Genomic DNA, 17,017 nt, shown 5'->3' with positions numbered 1-17,017 from the left:
CTATAACCTCTAGAACGACAAGAGACCAGCCTTAGACTTCGAGCAGCAGTCGTCCGGCGGCCTAAGAGTTTTAATGTTAGTCTGGGATCCACTAATGGTACCACTTCATTCGATGTCGGCGCAACCCCCAGGCCCTCATAGCCCGTCAAGGTGCATTCTTCAGGTCTTCATAACCTGGTAACAAGATCGGGTGCGACTCTTGGTCGACTTCCCGATAAATGAGTACTCAGCGCCATCCCCCAGGCCCTCATAGCCCGTCAGGGTCCATTTCATTTTGGTACCATTGACACAACAATTCTTTAAGGTTCGGGTACTCTGCTGCACTCAGAGTACACACCTATGCTACTTACAGGAGAGCGACTCGGGATAAATCCTGAAAGATATTTCATTTCCCTTTTATGCTTGTTAGTGTTTTAGGTTGAAGACTCGGGATGTGACTCCCGGTACTTCTACCCTCGATTTGAATTCGAGAGTTAAACATGGCTCTCCTGTCTCCCCCGTTCTAATGGGTCAATCACAAATCCTAAAGAAAGATTATATCACATATCAAAGGCTGGGTTTCACAAATCTTACGTTTGAACTTATTGAGCGAACTCACGCTAAGTTTTCAGGAAAAGCGGCCGAAGCCTTAATCTTTGAGATTATTCGATTTTAAAGCTTTTCCTATTCTTGTTTACTAACAAGCAATAATGCACGTAAACAGGGTTATTCCCTTGGTATGTAGTTGACTTAAGTCTCCACACTTACCCGGAAAAGATCGTCTGAAAATTGGTTGACTTCCGGAGTTTCCTTGCTTTTCACGCTTCCCGAGACTCTACACGTCCTGGAGCGTTAACACGTTCTGAAGCGTCGAGAAACTAAAACCCAAAGTTGAAATCTCATCAGTCAATGATCCGAAAGGTGATGACAAGCTTAAGGTTCGTTATCGGGATTCACTGCGAGTCGGTTCAGGGGTTCGAGAATTTAATTCACTTATTCCTCGGCTTTTCGGAATCTAAACTTATTCAAGACTCATACGAATTCGTACCAGAGAATGAGTACGAAATAAAATCAAAATCCTTATTTTAACGAGTCTTAAATAAATTAAAGAAATAATCCGAAAATAGTACGAATCGAGAATTCTAAATGAATTAACCAAAAATTAAATTCTCAAACATCTCTTAATAAATAATTAATAATCCTAGAGTACAAATCTCAAATCCAAAATTAAGACTCAAGTCTAACGCTATAAAGCGATAAACGACTCACGAGTGAGATCGAGCTTTAAAAACTTTTTCTGAATTCACTATACTTCGGCTTCGACGCGTTCAGTTCTGCCGGCTCTCGCTCGATTCTATCCGATCTGTGACTGAGCTGTGAAATTCAGAAAACAAACATCGCGATCAATTCCCAAAATCAAGTTCCCGACTCGAAACGAACATCTAACTCAAACCTCAACGTCACAACATTTCCAACTTGTCATAAATTCTCAAACATGTCAATAAACCATATAACTTGTCAACAAAACACTTTAGTTGACATAAACTTCACATTTCTATATCAAAAACCACTCATAAAAACCGAGCCTACATATATCTCATCTCAAATCCCTTTCATCAATTCCAAATCAAATCACGATAATCAAAATGAATCACATACCCAAAACAAGTCTCACGGCCAAGTAAACTCACGGCCACAACAAAGAACCACACGGCCATCATCAAATTCCAAATCAAACCACATCAATACATGACTTTAACTCCTTACCCAAACATTTAACAATCACAGAAATGTCTTATAATCATCAAACAACTCCAGAAATTCAAGAGCCCCAACAATTCAAATCTCCAAACCAATCCATGAAATTCGGCCAAAAATTCAAACTAAATCCAAGATATTCGAGTTCAATACTCCAATTCAAATTATCAACATCACCAATCAAGCTCAAACATCCATAAATCACATAAAATTCCTCAAGAATCCCCTTAGCACTCGAAATCCCCAAATCAAATTCCAAATCCCTAAACTTCAAAATTGATTTCGGAGAAGAAATTTCCTCACCTTGCTTGCTATGAAATCGATCTCCTCGGCACGTTCTCACTTGATTTTCGGTGTCCTTCCTCGGTCAGCGGCCACGGCGACTCGGCGGCGGCGACTCTTCTCCTCGGCGAGGCGCGCGCGGTGGCTGTGAGTTGCGCGAGAGGCAGAGCGACGAAGGAGAAGAAGACGAGGAAGAAAGAAGGAAGGACGAGGTGGTGGTGGCTGAGTGGCGCGGCTGGTGGTGAGCGGCGGCGATTGAATTTTTTTTTCCTTTCTTGTTTTCTGCAGAATCGCGCGCGAGTAGAGGGGAAGAAGAAAAAAGAAGCGACGTGAAGAACATAGTAGAAGGAGAAGAAGATAAGAGAAAGAGGGGATAAGAAGAAAGAAAATGAATTTATTCATCAAACCCATTTTTTCCTGCATCTTCTTAAATCAACCCCCAAACTCACATTTTTATTTTCAAATAGCTCCAAAAATGTTACAATCACTTCCTTGTCACAAAATTTTGTGACTAAAACCCGTACTCGCTCGAACTTTTAATTAAGTTATTCAAACCGAGACTTTCCTCGTTCGTTCTTGATTAATTTAAATATATTTAAGGTTTCTCGGAAATAATTCTCGTCCTTGAGAATTTATTTCTTAAATTAAATTCCGGCATATTTCCTCGGAAAATAATTTATTATTCGAGACGAACTCGATAAATCCTTTATTTATTCCGAGATTTTCCATCACCTTAAGATAATTTAAATTAACTCGATAAACTTCAACGTCCATAATTCATTCAAGAACTTACTTGTAACACACGAAAGCTCATTTATTAACCGTAAATTACAAACGGCGAGATTCAAAAGTTTATCCTTTACAATCCCTACCCCCTTTAAAGAGTTTCGTCCTCGAAACTTAAAATAGAGTAGGGTACTTCTTTTGCATCTCACTCTCGAGCTCCCGTGTAGCTTCTTCCACAGCATGCCTCTTCCACAAAACCTTGACCAAAGGAATGGTCTTATTCCTTAAAACTTTATCCTTGCGATCAAGAATCGCTACAGATGGCTCTTCATATCTGACTTCAGGAGAGATCTCAACCTCTTGCTCTTGTAGAACATGCGAAGGGTCAAACACATACTTCTGTAACATGGACACGTGGAATACATTATAAAGGTTGGACATAGACGGCGGCAACGCCAAGCGATAAGCTGTCTTGCCTACACGCTCAATGATCTCAAAAGGTCCAACATACCTTGGACTGAGCTTTCCTTTCTTTCCAAACCTCATAACTCCTCGCAAGGGTGAGATCTTCAGAAAAACATTCTCTCCTGCTTCTAAACTCAAGAGGCCTTCTACGCCTGTCAGCGTAGTTTTTCTGACGACTTTGTGACGTCTTCATTCGAGCTTGGATCTTCTTAACCGCTTTCGTGGTCTGCTCTAGCATCTCAGGTCCGACAAATTTGTTCTCACCAGCTTCATCCCAATGAACTGGAAAGCGACACTTCCGCCCATACAAAGCTTCATACGACGCCATATCAATTGTTGCCTGATAACTATTGTTGTACGAGAACTCAACTAGCGGAAGGTAACGACTCCACGAGCCTTGGAATTCTAAACACAAGCTCGAAGCATGTTCTCCAATACTTGGATCGTTTGTTCGCTTTGACCATCGGTTTGGTGGTGAAAAGCAGTACTAAACTTCAAGTGAGTTCCCAGGTTCTCTTGCAATCTCTTCCAGAACCTGGATGTGAAGCGAGCATCACGGTCAGAAACAATCGAGCTAGGAACCCCATGGAGACGTACATTCTCCTTTATGTAGAGTTCAGCGAGCCTATCCACGGTGTGAGTGGTTTTGATGGGCAGGAAATGAGCTGACTTGGTCAATCTGTCAACAATAACCCAAACTGAGTCGTGTCCAGCTGTGGTTTTTGGCAATCCTGACACAATATCCATCGTTATCTGCTCCCACTTCCACTGTGGAATCTCAAGTGGTTGCAGTAGTCCAGCTGGTTTTTGATGCTCTGCCTTAACTTGTTGACAAGTTAGGCACTTTTGAACAAACTCAGCTACATCTCTCTTCATTCCTGGCCACCAATATACCTTTTTTAAGTCTTGATACATCTTTGTCACATCTGGATGTACCGAATACGGTGTCCCGTGAGCTTCTTTCATCGACTGCTTCTTGATTTCTTCGTTGGACAACACACAAACTCATCCGTTGCACCTTAGAACCTCGTTCTCGTCCAACTTAAAGTCCACCCTCTTTACCGTTTTGAGCCTCAAACATCTTCCCAAGAAGATATTCTTCTGTGTATTGACCATCCTTGATCTGCTCAAGCAGTAGTGGACGTAAGCTAAGAGCGGCTAACCTGCTTGTGATTAGCTGAAGCTCAAGCTGCTGCACCTCATCCTTCAGATGGAGAGACGTTTCTACAAGACTTGCTAAGGACGCTACAGACTTACGACTAAGAACATCTGCTACTTTACTGGCCTTACCAGGGTGATAGTGCAGATCGAAGTCGTAGTCGTTCAGGAGTTCCATCCAACGTCCTTGGCGCATGTTCAACTCCTTTTGAGTGAAAAGATACTTCAACGTCTTATGGTCTGTATAGATGTCGCAATGGACTCCATACAGGTAATGTCGCCATATCTCGAGCGCAAACACTATTGCAGCAAGCTCTAGATCATGGGTAGTATACCAGGTCTCGTAATCCTTCAGCTGTTGGTATCCACAACGCAAGTTAATCTTTGAGAGCACCGTCGCTCCTGACAGTTGATCAAAAAGATCGTCAATCTGTGGCAACAGATAGTTATTCTTGATCGTCACCTGGTTCAACCCACGGTAATCAATACAGAGCCATAGGGAACCATCTGCCTTCTTAACGAACAAGACTGGCACTCCCCAAGGCGAATGGCTTGGTCGTATGAACCCTTCGTCAAGCAACTCTTGTAGCTGCGTTTTGAGTTCTTTCAATTTCGCTGGAGCCATACGATATGGAGCTTTCGATATCGGAGCTATTCTTGGAATGAGCTCTATGTTGAACTCAACTTCTCGATCAGGAGGTAGACTTGGAAGATCTTCAGGGAAAAAAAATATCAAGGAAATCTCTAGCAACTGGAGTCTTATGCGGCTGTGGCTTGACTGTCTTCGTGACGTCTACCACGCTTGCAAGGTAACTAGCGTATCCCTGATGCATCATCTTCACAGCCTTTAGCGCCGATACGATCGGAAAACTCGATTTCCGAGAGGAACCTTGGAACTACAGCGGTCCAAGTCCTGGGTTCTGGAATAGAACCGACTTCTTTCGGCAATCTATGATTGCATGGTGGGTACTTAACCAATCCATTCCAAGGATTACGTCATATTCTACCATTTCCAATTCTATCAAGTCTGCTTTCATTATCCGATCATGAACTCGGATAGGCACATCTCTATACCAGCATAACGACTGGTACTTTTCTCTAGAAGGCGTAGCCGTAACGAACTGGTACGAGAATTCCTTCTGATGCTCACCTAACTGATCAGACTTCCTAGATGCGATGAATGAATGTGTGGCTCCTGAATCTATCAATGCATATGCAGAGAAGGAATCCACAAAAATCTGACCTGTGACAGCGGTGGGCGACCCTGCTCGTACTTCTTCTTCACGGATGGAGAAGACTCTGGCATTGGCTTTCGGCTGCTCTTTGGGTGCAGGGGTCTTTACTTCTGGATTCTCACATACCCGAGACAGATGACCCTCTTTCCCGCATCCGAAACACACCAGCGCACGAGCATAACACTCTCCCTCGTGCGATCTGCCACACCTTCGGCACACCAGTGACTGATTGCTTCCAGAGGTCCTAGGCTTTTTACTAGGCGGCCCTGAACGTCCGCTATCTTCACGTCCTCTGCTCTGGTTTAGCGACTGTGATCGGTTTCCAGAACTTCCCTGAGGTCGATAACTCAAGCCTTGCTGGGACCTCATTCCGTCTCCTCGCTGTGGCCGACTCTCCCATCTTGATGGGGATCTGAATCTTTTTCTCGATTCGCTCTGCTTTAGGCCCGCAGCTTCAGAAGGTGTCGCAGCAATTGGTTTCGGTGCAGGACTCCGATCACTCTCGCTCCAACCGAAAATCCGCAAAGCTCTCTGCACAGCGTTAGCGTAAGAGCGAGGTCCATCATCGCCGCTATCCACTTGGCTCACGATATCCACATTGAGCCCGTGCATGTATTTCATCTTTCTAGCCTGATCAGTAGGGACTAGGGAAGGAGCGAACCTGGCTAACGTGTCGAACTTTGTCGTATATCCTGATACCGACATTGAACCTTGTCGTAGGCTCATGAATTCGCGTACCTTGTTCGACAGGTTAGCTTCACTCAGGTACTTCCCGTGAAAGAGATTGAGAAAATGAACCCACGTCATTGAGTGAACATCCTCACTCGACGCCATCACCTCCCACCAGCCCCTAGCCTCATCCTCCAGTTGATTCACAGCGCAAGCCACTCTCTCGGTATCGGACAGCTGCATGTAGTTGAGGATCTGCTGCATTTTCTTCACCCAATTCTCCACTGCAGCTGGATCCCCATGACCGTCAAACATCGGAGGCTTCTGCTTTCGAAACCTCTCATATACCGGCTTGCTCACAGGAGGAACGACGTCAGCAATCTGGAAGTTTAGCTCCTCAGGAGGATCCACAAGCACTGGCGGTGGATTCTCTAGTCGTACTCCTGGAACTGGAGGCGCTGGGTGCTGTTGAGGCGGCGCGTCCAACCTCGTTAAGAGTTCTGCGATCGTGCGGTTCTGCTCATCTAGGTGATGCGCGAACCTCCGATTCATCTCATGTCTATGGGTCGCGTCAGCAGCTTGTCTCTCCAGCGCGCGTCTCATCTCTGTGAGATCCGCCGCTGTAACATTCTCGGCATTAGACGGCTCTCGTCTAGGCCCCATGCCTGCTCAATTCTACACATGGAAGAGGGCATGGCTAAAATCCAAGTCACAACATCGAGAATGCGAGAAAAGAAAACATATCAACACACGATCCTAACTCAAAACGAGATCTCATAAACATTTCTCATACTACATCAAGTCAAAAAGATATATACAACCTGCATTCATGCCTTTACTATTTACACGTCACATGGCAACTATCGCTATCTACACAAATCTATAGACTCCCAGAAAGAGACTAGCATTTCCCGAGGCTTAGTCAGACGGGTTCCAAAACGGGTAATCATGTCGCTACTTACTAACTATCCGCGTCCTATCAACAAAGAAGGCAACAGTAAGCTCAGCATGATCCCGCAATCCGTACCGGAAACGTGTATCTCAAGTCTACAGGAAAGGTTAAACCTGGGCTCTGATACCACAAAACCTGTCACGACCGGCGACCTCTCGTCGCCGGTTCACGAGCCGCGACGGTGGGTTACGTCACAAGTCACAGCATCAATATAATACTATATCTCATATCAACAAAAACAGAATCAAATCAACATAATAATCATAATACTTATCTTAAACGTAATACGATATCATATAAGTATTATAAGTCGTTATATAAAAACCTGGGTAAATTTTTCGTTTTTCTCAATTCAAACTTTGAGTCTCACTACGACTCTAAATATTTACATAATCGCTCCTGGGTTTACGTAATAATTACAAGAGATAGTTTTAGGAGCTTAGTTTACGGAAGGGGTTCAACAGAATATAGTTATAACTATAGAAGAGGTTGATCCCAGGTGAGTCTCCACTAGCCCAAAGGTCAAGAGATACACGTCCGATCTTCGTCTTCATTTCCTTGCTCACATCGCCGTCTTGCCCTTCTCTACATTACCAAGGGTCATAAAACTATGAGTCGATTGACTCAGCAAGTGGGAGTCTAACTTAGAAAAATAAAGCGACTAATGCCATGTGATATCATGTGACGTGCAAACAAGCACATAAGAATGCATGGATGCAAATCTAACAAGTTCTAGAGCATGACTAATGTGTGCACACTCTAACTAGTACTTGTCGTCTTTAAGGTTGCACACATCCCCCGCTATAACCTCTAGAACGACAAGAGACCAGCCTTAGACTTCGAGCAGCAGTCGTCCGGCGGCCTAAGAGTTTTAATGTTAGTCTGGGATCCACTAATGGTACCACTTCATTCGATGTCGGCGCAACCCCCAGGCCCTCATAGCCCGTCAAGTTGCATTCTTCAGGTCTTCATAACCTGGTAACAAGATCGGGTGCGACTCTTGGTCGACTTCCCGATAAATGAGTACTCAGCGCCATCCCCCAGGCCCTCATAGCCCGTCAGGGTCCATTTCATTTTGGTACCATCGACACAACAATTCTTTAAGGTTCGGGTACTCTGCTGCACTCAGAGTACACACCTATGCTACTTACAGGAGAGCGACTCGGGATAAATCCTGAAAGATATTTCATTTCCCTTTTATGCTCGTTAGTGTTTTAGGTTGAAGACTCGGGATGTGACTCCCGGTACTTCTACCCTCGATTTGAATTCGAGAGTTAAACATGGCTCTCATGTCTCCCCCGTTCTAACGGGTCAATCACAAATCCTAAAGAAAGATTATATCACATATCAAAGGCTGGGTTTCACAAATCTTACGTTTGAACTTATTGAGCGAACTCACGCTAAGTTTTCAGGAAAAGCGGCCGAAGCCTTAATCTTTGAGATTATTCGATTTTAAAGCTTTTCCTATTCTTGTTTACTAACAAGCAATAATGCACGTAAACAGGGTTATTCCCTTGGTATGTAGTTGACTTAAGTCTCCACACTTACCCGGAAAAGATCGTCTGAAAATTGGTTGACTTCCGGAGTTTCCTTGCTTTTCACGCTTCCCGAGACTCTACACGTCCTGGAGCGTTAACACGTTCTGAAGCGTCGAGAAACTAAAACCCAAAGTTGAAATCTCATCAGTCAATGATCCGAAAGGTGATGACAAGCTTAAGGTTCGTTATCGGGATTCACTGCGAGTCGGTTCAGGGGTTCGAGAATTTAATTCACTTATTTCTCGGCTTTTTGGAATCTAAACTTATTCAAGACTCATACGAATTCGTACCAGAGAATGAGTACGAAATAAAATCAAAATCCTTATTTTAACGAGTCTTAAATAAATTAAAGAAATAATCCGAAAATAGTACGAATCGAGAATTCTAAATGAATTAACCAAAAATTAAATTCTCAAACATCTCTTAATAAATAATTAATAATCCTAGAGTACAAATCTCAAATCCAAAATTAAGACTCGAGTCTAACGCTATAAAGCGATAAACGACTCACGAGTGAGATCGAGCTTTAAAAACTTTTTCTGAATTCACTATACTTCGGCTTCGACGCGTTCAGTTCTGCCGGCTCTCGCTCGATTCTATCCGATCTGTGACTGAGCTGTGAAATTCAGAAAACAAACATCGCGATCAATTCCCAAAATCAAGTTCCGACTCGAAACGAACATCTAACTCAAACCTCAACGTCACAACATTTCCAACTTGTCATAAATTCTCAAACATGTCAATAAACCATATAACTTGTCAACAAAACACTTTAGTTGACATAAACTTCACATTTCTATATCAAAAACCACTCATAAAAACCGAGCCTACATATATCACATCTCAAATCCCTTTCATCAATTCCAAATCAAATCACGATAATCAAAATGAATCACATACCCAAAACAAGTCTCACGGCCAAGTAAACTCACGGCCACAACAAAGAACCACACGGCCATCATCAAATTCCAAATCAAACCACATCAATACATGACTTTAACTCCTTACCCAAACATTTAACAATCACAGAAATGTCTTATAATCATCAAACAACTCCAGAAATTCAAGAGCCCCAACAATTCAAATCTCCAAACCAATCCATGAAATTCGGCCAAAAATTCAAACTAAATCCAAGATATTCGAGTTCAATACTCCAATTCAAATTATCAACATCACCAATCAAGCTCAAACATCCATAAATCACATAAAATTCCTCAAGAATCCCCTTAGCACTCGAAATCCCCAAATCAAATTCCAAATCCCTAAACTTCAAAATTGATTTCGGAGAAGAAATTTCCTCACCTTGCTTGCTATGAAATCGATCTCCTCGGCACGTTCTCACTTGATTTCCGGTGTCCTTCCTCGGTCAGCGGCCACGGCGACTCGGCGGCGGCGACTCTTCTCCTCGGCGGACGCGCGCGCGGTGGCTGTGAGTTGCGCGAGAGGCAGAGCGACGAAGGAGAGGAAGACGAGGAAGAAAGAAGGAAGGACGAGGTGGTGGTGGCTAAGTGGCGCGGCTGGTGGTGAGCGGCGGCGATTGAATTTTTTTTTTTTTCCTTTCTTGTTTTCTGCAGAATCGTGCGCGAGTAGAGGGGAAGAAGAAAAAAGAAGCGACGTGAAGAACATAGTAGAAGGAGAAGAAGATAAGAGAAAGAGGGGATAAGAAGAAAGAAAATGAATTTATTCATCAAACCCATTTTTTCCTGCATCTTCTTAAATCAACCCCCAAACTCACATTTTTATTTTCAAATAGCTCCAAAAATGTTACAATCACGTCATTGTCACAAAATTTTGTGACTAAAACCCGTACTCGCTCGAACTTTTAATTAAGTTATTCAAACCGAGACTTTCCTCGTTCGTTCTTGATTAATTTAAATATATTTAAGGTTTCTCGGAAATAATTCTCGTCCTTGAGAATTTATTTCTTAAATTAAATTCCGGCATATTTCCTCGGAAAATAATTTATTATTCGAGACGAACTCGATAAATCCTTTATTTATTCCGAGATTTTCCATCACCTTAAGATAATTTAAATTAACTCGATAAATTTCAACGTCCATAATTCATTCAAGAACTTACTTGTAACACACGAAAGCTCATTTATTAACCGTAAATTACAAACGGCGAGATTCAAAAGTTTATCCTTTACAACTCCGTTTACGGACTTCTTGCGAAGAGGGGCACTTCCTGTAGACCGCAAAGAAGCCGAAAGGCTGAAAGCCCTCGCATCTAAATATGTGTTGAGTGGCGAAGCCTTATACAAGCGCGAGTACTCAACCCCGCTGCTCCGATGCCTCAATAGCGTCGAGTCGACCAAGGTCCTCCGCGAAATTCACGAAGGCATCTACAGGAACCACTCCGTTGGGAGGTCCCTTGCGCTCAAAGCGCTCCGACGAAGGCTATTTCTGCCGACGATGAAAAAAGACACCTACGACTGGACGAGAAAGTGCGACAAGTGTCAACGTTTCTCTAACGTTCCACGGCAGCCGCCATCTCCCCTGGGTAGCGTCGTCGTTCCACGTCCCTTTGTGAAATGGGGCGTAGACATCATCGGCAAGCTTCCCAAATCTCCGAGACAATACGAATATGCCATCGTCGCTATCGACTACTTCACTAAGTGGGTCGAAGCAGAGCCTCTGGCCAGAATCACCGAGGCCAACACTACAAACTTCATCTGGAAGTCCATAATATGCCGCCACGGAATCCCCGCGTCAATTGCGACCGACAATGGCGCGCAATTCGACAATGCCAGGGTTAGAGAAATCTGCGCCCAACTAGGGATAAGCAAGACATTCTCAGCCCCGCGACACCCACAGGGTAATGGCCAAGTGGAAGCCGTCAACAAGACGATTAAAAGCAACCTCAAGAAAAAGCTCGAAGCCAAAAAAGGCACCTGGGCTGAGGAGCTACCTTTCATCTTGTGGGCTTACCGAACGACTGTTCAAAATGCCACCGGGAGACCCCCTTTTCCCTAGCTTTTGGGATTGAGACTGTGGTCCCCATGGAAACAGAGGTCCCCACCTACCGAGTCGACACGTTCGACGAAAAAGAAAATGACGAGGCCATACGCCTCGAATTGGATCTAATCGACGAGAAAAGATTCGAGGCCCTCACCAGACTTGCTGCACAAAAGCGAAAAGTTGAGAGATACTACAACGCCAAAGTCAAAAGGCGGATCTTCGCCGTCGGCAGGCTCGTACTCAGGCGCGTGTTCCAGAACACCGAAGTACAAGGCGCCGGGGTCCTGGGCCCGAACTGGGAAGGACCGTATAGAGTTCGACAAGTCATCCATGACGAAACCTACTACATCGAACACACGGACGGAACTCCGATCCGGCACCCGTGGAACGCCGAACACTTGAGGCAGTACCACTAGTGACTAAGTTCCCCCATTTATTGCTCTTATTTCCCTTATTCAATAAGGCCTACGTGCCACTGTTTCAAGATGTTCTCTATTAGAAAAGAAAAATAAAGTTTGCGATCTTTTTATACACTTGATTAAAGTTTTTAGTCATCACGACACGACCTGTAAACTAAAAACTTAGGGGGCTGGTGGGTCCTGCGACATACACTCAAGAGTTCATGGCCCAACAAAAAAAAACCCTTAAGCCCCGCACTCATGGGATACAGAGGCTTAAGAAGCTCGAACCCCCACGGCCCATCAAGCATACGGGTTTGAGAAAAGACATCGGCCTAACCCGGCGCAACACATATGCTCGGTCGCTCTACAGCACGAGCACAAAGATGCCGGCTCAGCCTAGCGCAACACATATGCTCGGTCGCTAAACAACACAAGCACAAAGACGCAGGCTCAGCCCAGCGCAACACATAAGTTCGGTCGCTCAACAGCACGAGCACTTTTATCCATGCTTAAGTCCTCCACGGGGATACAGACTTAAGAAGCTCGGACCCCGAAGGCCCTTCGTGCATACGGATTCGGGTAAACCGTCGGCCTTCCCGGCGTGCTATAAGACGCGTAAAAGCGCATGTGAAAGACGTCCCCCGGGACGCATGTAAGTCGCGTAAAGGCCCTGCCTCAAACCCTAAAAACGGCCAAATTTGAGCCATATATATGTTCGCTAGCTCTAGAGCACGAATACCAAAGACGCTGGCCTAACCCGGCGCACCACACGGGGTTTGAGTAAAGACGCCGGCCTAACCCGGCGCAACCTACGTTCAATTGCTCCAGGGCACGAACTCAAAAGACGCCGGCCTAACCCGGCGCAACCTACGTTCGCTTGCTCAAGGGCACAAACTCAAAAGACGCCGGCCTAACCCGGCGCAACCTACGTTCGCTTGCTCCAGGGCACGAACGCCAAAGACGCCGGCCTAACCCGGCGCAATATATACGTTCGGTCACTCCATAGCACGAACACAAAAGACGTCAGCCTAACCCGGCGCAACATAGACGTTCGGTCGCTCCATAGCACGAACGCAAAAGACGCCGGCCTAACCCGGCGCAACATACATGTTCGGTCGCTCCATAGCACGAACGCAAAAGACGCCGGCCTAACCCGGCGCAACATATACGTTCGGTCGCTCCATAGCACGAACGCAAAAGACGCCGGCCTAACCTGGCACGACATATACTTTCGGTCGCTCCATAGCACGATCGCAAAAGACGCCGGCCTAACCCGGCGCAACATATATGTTCGGTCGCTCCATAGCACGAACCCGAAGACGCCGGCCTAACCCGGCGCAACGTACGTTCCCTTGCTCCAGGGCACGAACTCAAAAGACGCCGGCCTAACCCGGCGCGACCTACGTTCGCTTGCTCCAGGGCACAAACTCAAAAGACGCCGGCCTAACCCGGTGCAACCTACGTTCGCTTGCTCCATGGCACGAACTCAAAAGACGCCGGCCTAACCCGGCGCAACGTGCACGTCCAGTCGCCAATGGCACGGACGCAGAGCCTCCGGGAACTACCCGGTGCGACCTCTTCGATCGCCAATTGGCACGAAGCTAAGTCGTTGGGCCACAGCCACATTAGGCACACTGAATCATCGGCCTAACCCGACAGGCTGATGTCACTATTAAACACGGGTCGGTCAATCACCTAATTGGGCACAAACGTCCCCTCGCCTCAAATGTTAAACGACGACAAGTCGTAACACTAAATGAGCGGAGGACGAATCCCAACTGGGGACGTAAAACCTGCCAAAACTATTGGTAAGGACACAAGCCCTTCGGGCCACGTTAGCCCACGAAGAAGGCATATGCGAGCGAAACTGCTCAATACGAGATAAGCATTCAACTTGAAAGCAACAAAATATCTCATAAATAAAGACGAGCCACTGCTCTGAATCCAATGAACACGTGCTAAATAAGAAGTGCGCGAAAAATAAATGAAATCCTGAAAAAGGTAAAAAAACAAAGCGCTAAACATATGCGCTATAAAGAGAACCACATGGCTCACGCAGCCATCATCTAGTAGGGGAAACAAGGTGTCGAAGAAGTCAAAAGTGACCCCGCAGGCCTCGTTCTCGGTCGTGGTCGCCTCCCGACACTCCACCGCTCTGGCACGACGGGCCTCCTCGGTCCCTATGTCGTAGTCATCTTGCAAGTCGGATGCTCTTCGCTCCGCTTCAGCAAGCTAGGAAGAGAGACGAGCATTCTCCTCCGCCAGAGAGTCGCGCTTGCGCTCCGCCCGAACACACGCCGCTTCGCTCGAAGTGAGTTGACGGTGCGATGTCTCCAAACCTCCGCCGATCGGGACGCCACCTCGCAAGCTCACCGTTCTTCGGTCAGCTCCCCCGCCATCTTGGCCACCGACATTTAGGCTTCATCGCGCTGATCTCGGGCGATTTGGAGGTCCATCTTTGCGTCGCGAACCTGGTCTCGAAGTGTCTCGGTTTCCGCCCCCGGGTGCGAACCTCGCTCGACCTGAGCCAGCCTAGCCCTCGTCCGAGCAAGCTCCTCTGGGCAGCCCCCAGGCGCCGGATGAAGTCGTGCAAAATCCTGTCGCTCCGCATGGCCCTCACGTACGCCTGCGACGACAAAAAGCAAGGGTTAAAACTAAACATATGCTTACAACAGAATGAATAGAAATACTGACCCTTGAGCGTCAGTAACCCCTGCCTGAAAGAAGGCAATGTCGCTCTTCGACACCACGCCCTTCCACTAAGACAGTGGGGACTCCTCGAGATGTCGAAAGCAGTCACCTAGAGACTCTATCGCCTCTAGCTCCACCGCCGAGTTCACCCTCTTGGGTTCGGAACACTCATCGGGAGGCGCCGAGGTCGAAGCCCTCTTCAAAGACGCGCGGGTCTCTGGTTCAACTGGGCCGGCAGTCTCAACACGCTCTTCCCTCGCCTTGCGGTCAGCAACCCTAGAGCGAATCTCCGCCATCCGCTCGGGGTTCCGAGAAGCGGAAGCGAGTCTCCGAGCTCGTCTCTTTGCAGCTACACAAGACAAAACAGCAAAGGTCAGGTTTATGTCAACAAAGAAGTTATAAAACCGTAAAATTACCTCGAGAAGCAGGAACGACTGGCTGAGCCTCGGGACTCGGGGGCCTGCTCGCCCGGCGCGCCTCCTCGGTGCCCAGAGCAAAGGGCGGGAACCACCCAGTAAGCGCCATCAACTCGGGAGAACGGAACCGCTCGCCTGCCTTGCGGGCTTCCGACATCCCCGTTATCTCTCTCACGAAAGGGAGCTCCGCCGCCCCTCATCCGCCGAGAAGTCTGCCAGACGACCGAAGCGAAGGGGCGCCTCACCAAAGGCGTCCGTTGAGACCCACACCCACGACCGGTGGCTAGGCGGGTCGCTATCGTCGACCAACCTCATGTTGCCTTGAGCGCGAGCCATGTGAAAGCCCGGTTGTCCTGGCGCTAGGAAGACAGCAACCAGATTGCGGAAGTCATCCACGGTCATGGCACGCTGCGTCTGGCACTGCCACTCCATGAAGCATCTAGCCAATAGGCGATAGAACGCCGGGCTCATCTGGAATGCATGGACCCCTAGTCAGGTCAGAATCTGATGGGCGATCATCGGGAACAGGAGATGCAGCCCACAAATAAGGCTTCCGATCGTCACGGCCGCAAACCCGTCCCTCGGGCGAGAGGGCCTGTCCTTGGGGGCAGGCCTGAGCAACCCCACCGAGGGAGGAATGTCATATGTCTCCCGAAGCGTGCTAAAGACTCGGGTAGTGAGCGTGCTTGCAGCATCGACCCCCTTGCAGTCTAAGCCAACGGGGGCAACAGAGTCGTCCACTCCGTACAAGCGAGTCCTCTCTAGAGACTTGGCATATGTGTAGCCCAAATACTTCGTGGATTCGAAGACCGTACAGGCCGTCTCCAACACCTTTCCGCTACACTTCTCCTTTCCCCTCGCGAGAGGAGCCTCCAAGTCCTATCCAAGGTCTTCTGAGCCCGACCCTAGGGGGTCGTCGGTGTAAATGTCATCCAAGAAAGATTCGGACGGCATTATCGTAAGTTCGGCACTCGAGGCGTCTAAGTTAGACACCCAGGGAAGCCATGTGCTCACCATCGCCTCACCTCGCTGCTTAAGCAATGAGGCGTCAAAGGACGCCTCGCGGGAAACCAAGTTGACCACCAGTCATGACGAACGTGAGTCTTTGCACCCGTCATCCTCCCCTTCGGGGCCGCACCTGGTAGGTAGGCTGCTCTCGGGCCCCGCCAGCTCGGCAACCGCCGCAGCGTCAGTCTCCAACTCTGCGAGCCATTTGTCGGCCGCGCAAGAGTCTTCCTCGACAAAAATGGGATTTCCGTCAACTTCCTTAAAGGGACCGTTGGCCGCCCCCCCCAAAATCTTGGGGAGGTCAGGAAGAGTCAACCTTGGGATCATCAACATGGGAAAAAAGCTCACTCCCCATTAAAAGGATAAAAAAGTCGGCTGCCCGAAGGGAAATTTCAAACTCAAAGGAATTTTCCAATTTCCCAAAAGCCTGCCAGTTATGAAAAAAGACGGAGGGAACTCTCCTATTTATAGGAGAGGAAGGAGCAAACCCTGCTCCTTCCCCCCCCCCCCCCTTGCGCGCGCGTCACAAGGCCCGGCCCGCGTGCCGGCCTCGCGCGCGCGCCATCCCACCGGCATCAGGCCGCGCGCGGGCCTTGCTGCCCAGCCGGCTAGGTCCGGCCAACAAAAATAAACAAATAAAAATAATAATAATAAATTATGCGGCCGCGCACGACCAAGAGGTAAAAAGACCTCAACGCCCTTTCTTCATTCTAAAGTTCACGACTTGCGTTCCGCAAGCCGTAAACTGTTGTCAATAGTGCCCACAAGAAGAGTTGTAA

General features: G+C 47.3%; 2 protein-coding genes and 2 long non-coding RNA genes across 5 annotated transcripts; all 4 read right to left on the bottom strand.

Moving 5' to 3' along the window:
- Positions 1-559: 559 nt before the first annotated feature.
- Positions 560-2,323, bottom strand: LOC149401572 (uncharacterized). The gene is made up of 3 exons (XR_016296750.1): positions 2,041-2,323; positions 1,249-1,353; positions 560-857 (listed from the first exon to the last, which is right to left on the bottom strand). It is a non-coding gene; the product is annotated as an uncharacterized LOC149401572 (long non-coding RNA).
- A 596-nt stretch (positions 2,324-2,919) lies between these two features.
- Positions 2,920-3,538, bottom strand: LOC149401571 (uncharacterized). Its single transcript, XM_089610788.1, has 2 exons — positions 3,257-3,538; positions 2,920-3,144 (listed from the first exon to the last, which is right to left on the bottom strand). The coding sequence occupies exons 1-2, from the start codon at positions 3,536-3,538 to the stop codon at positions 2,920-2,922; spliced, it is 507 nt and encodes a 168-aa protein (XP_089466914.1).
- Positions 3,539-5,264: 1,726 nt separating this feature from the next.
- LOC149401570 (uncharacterized) lies at positions 5,265-6,935 on the bottom strand. Its single transcript, XM_089610787.1, has one exon. The coding sequence runs from the start codon at positions 6,933-6,935 to the stop codon at positions 5,265-5,267; it is 1,671 nt and encodes a 556-aa protein (XP_089466913.1).
- Positions 6,936-7,632: 697 nt separating this feature from the next.
- LOC149401569 (uncharacterized) lies at positions 7,633-10,368 on the bottom strand. 2 transcript variants are annotated; one of them, XR_016296714.1, is made up of 4 exons: positions 10,065-10,368; positions 9,274-9,378; positions 8,773-8,882; positions 7,633-7,809 (listed from the first exon to the last, which is right to left on the bottom strand). It is a non-coding gene; the product is annotated as an uncharacterized LOC149401569 (long non-coding RNA). The 2 variants fall into 2 exon arrangements; XR_016296713.1 differs by lacking the exons at positions 7,633-7,809; positions 8,773-8,882 and having other exon boundaries at positions 9,060-9,378.
- Positions 10,369-17,017: the final 6,649 nt, after the last annotated feature.

This window comes from Urtica dioica, chromosome 4 (genome assembly GCF_054948205.1).
Source record: "Urtica dioica subsp. dioica isolate 48M chromosome 4, U.dioica_male_clone48M_v1_H2, whole genome shotgun sequence".
In the NCBI taxonomy this organism is placed as follows: domain Eukaryota; kingdom Viridiplantae; phylum Streptophyta; class Magnoliopsida; order Rosales; family Urticaceae; genus Urtica; species Urtica dioica.
The sequence above is the reverse complement of the archived record's forward strand: the minus strand, read 5'-3'. Positions and strand labels throughout refer to the sequence as shown.